We start from the raw sequence: 4,488 nt of genomic DNA, 5'->3' as shown, positions 1-4,488 counted from the left end.
CAGACTTTCCCCCGGACTCCCTCCCGGCTATCCGTGGCGCACTAACCCCTTCGGGCTGTGTTCAAGCCGCCAACCCCAGTCCTCTCCCTGAGCTCCGACCGAAACCGAAATCGAGCCTCAGCTCGCAGCCCCGCCCGCCCCCGGCGGGTGAGCACACGAGCCTCTCGGGCTGGTGAGCGCCGGTTGGCGCCAATCCTCTGTGTGGGAATCTTTCCGCTTTGCCCTCCGCGCCCCTGTTGCTGTGCTGTCCTCCGCGGCTCCGAAGCTCCCCGCTCCGCCTCCCGCAATCTCTGCCCGCGAAGGGGCTCCTAGTGTGTGGAGACCTTTCCTCCTTCACGGCTCCCTCCCACTGGTGCAGGTACCGTCCTTATCCTTTTGTCTCTGTTTATTCTTTTTTCTCTTGCCCTACCCAGGTACGTGGGGAGTTTCTTGCCTTTTGGGAGGTCTGAGGTCTCCTGCCAGCGTTCAGTAGGTGTTCTGTAGGAGTTGCTCCACGTGTAGATGTATTTCTGGTGTATCTGTGGGGAGGAAGGTGATCTCTGCGTCTTACTCCTCCGCCATCTTGGAAAGCTGCTCTCCTATTGATTTTTTAAAAATAATAATTTATTTTTGCTGCATTGGGTCTCCATTGCTGCATGCGGCTTTCTCCGGTTGTGGTGAGCAGGGGCTACTCTTCGTTGTGGTGCACGTGCTTCTCATTGTGGTGGCTTCTCTCGTTGCAGTTTCCCATCGATTTTAAATCTATAAAAGGGTCTTATATAGAAAAGATTTCTAAAATTTTTGTGCACAGTAATGAAACCATGCCCCACAGGGTTGACAGAGACTGGTGACTAACGGAAGTTCCCGAGCTTCTCTCACAGAACAGCAGCAAAGGGAACAGCTTAAAAACCCCTGTGGCCTGCTTTCACTGAGCAAGCTCACTTTATTTTCCTTTTCTTCCTCTTTAAATGCACGCCTCCCAGCCTCCCGTAGCCCAGGAACTTGTAATCAGCTCCTGCCCGATGTGAGCTGGCTAGGACCGGTTGGGACCACTGCTCCTGAAACTGGGCCTTGGGGGTTCCCATGAACGGCCTCTGCCGCCAGAAGTCTCCACCCTCAGACGGCGCTCGGTGCCTCCACTGTGAACGTGCAGACGCACGAGCCCAGATGTCCCCGCACAGAACACCCATCACCTCATCTGTCCCCACTCCCGAGACCACCCTGCTCACAACACACATACCCCGAGCCCCTTGCCTTCGGGCAGGCGGACCTGAGACTCGTTCTCCTGTCTCTTTGCTTGGCTGCCTTAGGAATAAAGTCTTTCTCAGCTGCAAACCTTGGCCTCTCAGCATTTGGCTTGCTGCATGTTGGGCCAATGGGCCTGGTCCAGTAACAGTAACTGAACAACTTCTTAGCTCTTTCATTCTTACATCCCCCCAGAAACAACTGTTCATGTGATGCTTACCTTGATATATTTCAGGAACAGCAAAAGAAATGAACCCGACCCCTGACCCCAGTGTTGTACTTAGAAGTGTGAGGCCCCATCCCAAGTGCGTCACGTCACTGGCTTTACAGCCAGCTGGGAGGGAAGGGCCAGTGCCTGTATTTCCCATGACAAGCTTGAGGGACACGAATCTGTCCCTGGTACGTGGCAAGTAAAGGGCTGGGCAGAACCAGGCCGGAGGCTAGGCTGTCTGGCTCAGGGCACCCAGGTGACAGCAGCCGACAGGGAGGGGAGGCGCCCTCCACGGGCCACTGGGCAGGACCCCCCACCCCTGGCCCCCCACGGCGGCTTCAGAGTAAGTTCACTCAAGTTCATCCTGGCACAAAGGATTTTGGTGTTAAAACTTCCTGAAGGAAAAGGTCTAGCATTATGTTGATATGTGATAGTCACCAAAACCTGACTGTGGAAAAGAAAATCTCGAGAACGTGGAAGGAAATGCCTTTTTAAGTAAAGTACACTCTTGTTCAGAAACTCTTAAGAATTAAAAATAAAATTGAAAACCCCCCCACAAATTTAGGATGATTTTATTTACAAAACAGTTTCTTTTGTTTTACAAAAATTACAAAATACGACAAAAATAGAAATAGCTTCTTGGACTGTTGGGAACTACTTCTAAGCGACCAGTGAGTTAAAACCCCAAGGCTCTTCCTCTTTTGAAGAGCGATGACGGCAATGCTCATCTGCGCTTTATGTCTCCCCAGAGCCCCGCGGCTGTGGGCTGCCTCTGGCGGGAGCGCTGGTCAGGCCAGAGTCTGGAGCAGCAAGATCTTCTCGTTGACGCAGAACCTGTGCAGCACCAGCGTCAAGTTCTCCCCACAGCGGGATACCTGGCGCTCCATGGCCAGGCGGAAGTCCTCCTTCACGCCCTTGGTGATGCCCCGGGTGACCGTGTGGTGCCTGGGGCAGCGACAGGGAAACAGACAGACACCACAGTTAGCAGGGCAGCACGGGTCATGACTCTGGGGCAGGAGAACAGGCTGCCTCAAATCTAGCGAAGAGTTTAAAAAAGCAAAAAGCCCCAACCAAACCGCCTCCACTGCCCGTTCCTCTTCAGAAAGACTTAAAGCCAGAGAGTCGTCTTCCCCACTCAGGAAAAGGCTATTCTAAACATCGCATGTTTGGCAAGATGCTGCCTGCTTGGCTTCTAACTTCTGCAGCCCTGACGCTGTGCTTCCCTCTGTGACTCGTGCACAGTTCAGTAACTTGGGGCTGACGGAGTCCAGACCACCCTGGCCACACAGTTTGGGTCCAGCCAGGCCAGCTGAGTGCAGAGGCAGCAGCAGGGAGGGGGATGCCTGAGCGAGCGTGGCCATGGCCGCGGCCCCCGGCCAGTGCCCCGTGACAGGCTGCGGGCCACAGGCGTGTCTCTCTCCCTGTGAGGCCAGGATGGGACAGCTCCTCCAGGTCTTTTTGCAAAGAAGCAGGAGGACCTGGGGCCCCAAGACAAGAGTCCAGCACCGGCGGGGAGAGAGCAGCAGAGTCGCTGATGCAAAGCTTCCTGAGGGCCTGCTGGGGCCCGGGAGCCCTGCGTGCTGGGCTAGGCTGGGCCGGTGGGAGCACAGGTGGGTCCTTCACGACGCCCTGGAGGGTGGGCTTCAGAGAAGGAAATTACAGAGGAAACCCCAGGAAACTCCAAACACCAAAATGAAGGAAGCAAAAGAAAAACCTAGCAAAATTCAATGGGTTCAATCAAAAGGAAAGGCGTTTTAACTACCAGTTAGTAATTTGGTAGATTTAGACAAAAAGAAGCCACCTCCATTCTCCACTCCTACTGCCTAACTTCCCTAAGACACAGTCATGGGGATTTAAAATTAGATTTTTAGGTACTGGCCAAGATTAAACTGTTGAAACCACTCCAAAATGTTTCTGTTTTTAAAACTTGAATTATATAAAATAAGTACAACAGAAGTCAGAAAGTTGCAATGTAACAGAAGGAAAAAGAAAAACAAAACAGGCTTTGTTAGAAGGGCAAGATATTACAGGACACCCTACAATGCCCATGGACAGTTTACAGAACCGCACAGTGAGACAGCACAGCCAGTTCTCTATGGACATCTTTAATCAGGTCTGGCTGGTGACTCAGTAGTAAGTACAGTGTCAGTAAGCCCCGCTGGGAGCTCGTGCAGCCCCTTTATGCTGCCCTGAGATACTGCTCTCGGGGGACCCAGACTGCAACCCCAAATGGGAGCCCTCCCTCTGACCCACTGAAAGACGCTGGTTATTTGCAGACACTGAGCTAAAGGGCGTGGATGGCTCCAAGCACACGCTCCCCTTAATACTAGTAAAAACATAATAAAATGCTGTCACGGGCCAAAGGTGTTGTTTCCATATATGAAGAGTGGTACAACTCAACTGTATTTCTATCAGAGGCTTTATTCTTCTGGCAAGTTTGGATGAAGAAGAGGACGAATTAGCTTTTGTGGTTTAAGACCAGGATAAGTCTTGGTCTTACGCTAGCATTCTGGCCTCTACCAAATATTTTCAATCCGGACAGGTAAGGTCAGAAAAAACAGTACCAGTGGCAGGAAGATACTGTGCTTATGCCCATTTAGACCAAGACCTCAACACTAATATGAAAATCTGAGAATAAAAATTTACTTAGAATAAGTTTCAGCATCCTTAAATATTTAGGACCGAATGCCTTATGTTTTACCAAAAGAGAATCATAATTTAGTGCCTAATCTAATGTGTACTTAGTCTTACACAGTTTTATATAACGTTCACTTATTTCCAGATCCATAATGATTTTTAAATTGAACACAAAAACACTGGCAACTTATGGAAAAAAATAAGAAATGTTACAATATTACAACCAGATGGTTTGCCAAGGAATGCAGAACAAATTAAAAAATTAAATAAAGCATGAAAAAGAGCACTGAGGAACAAAGAGCTGAAAACCATGGGCAGTAAAACATGTCGACAAACAGTACACTATGAGCAGGTGTGTCCACTTGGTACCTGTCAGCAGTCTGTATGCTGGGCTGAAGCACAGGTAAGAATTCCTG

At 50.4% G+C, this 4,488-nt stretch overlaps 1 protein-coding gene across 1 annotated transcript in view; it reads right to left on the bottom strand.

The window, feature by feature from the left end:
* Positions 1-2,005: 2,005 nt before the first annotated feature.
* The window catches only part of INTS10 (integrator complex subunit 10), a 37,555-nt gene continuing 35,072 nt past the window's right edge, over positions 2,006-4,488 (bottom strand). Inside the window, exons 17-18 of the mRNA XM_007455458.1 lie at positions 2,206-2,380; positions 2,006-2,127 (exon numbers count right to left, since the gene is read on the bottom strand). Coding sequence (XP_007455520.1) covers positions 2,224-2,380 — 157 coding nt within the window. The 3' untranslated portion in view covers positions 2,006-2,127; positions 2,206-2,223. The remainder of the gene's footprint in view (positions 2,128-2,205; positions 2,381-4,488) is intronic.

This window comes from Lipotes vexillifer, unplaced genomic scaffold, assembly GCF_000442215.2.
Source record: "Lipotes vexillifer unplaced genomic scaffold, Lipotes_vexillifer_v1.1 scaffold414, whole genome shotgun sequence".
Classification (NCBI taxonomy): Eukaryota; Metazoa; Chordata; class Mammalia; order Artiodactyla; family Lipotidae; genus Lipotes; species Lipotes vexillifer.
This window is presented reverse-complemented; position numbering and strand designations above follow the sequence as displayed.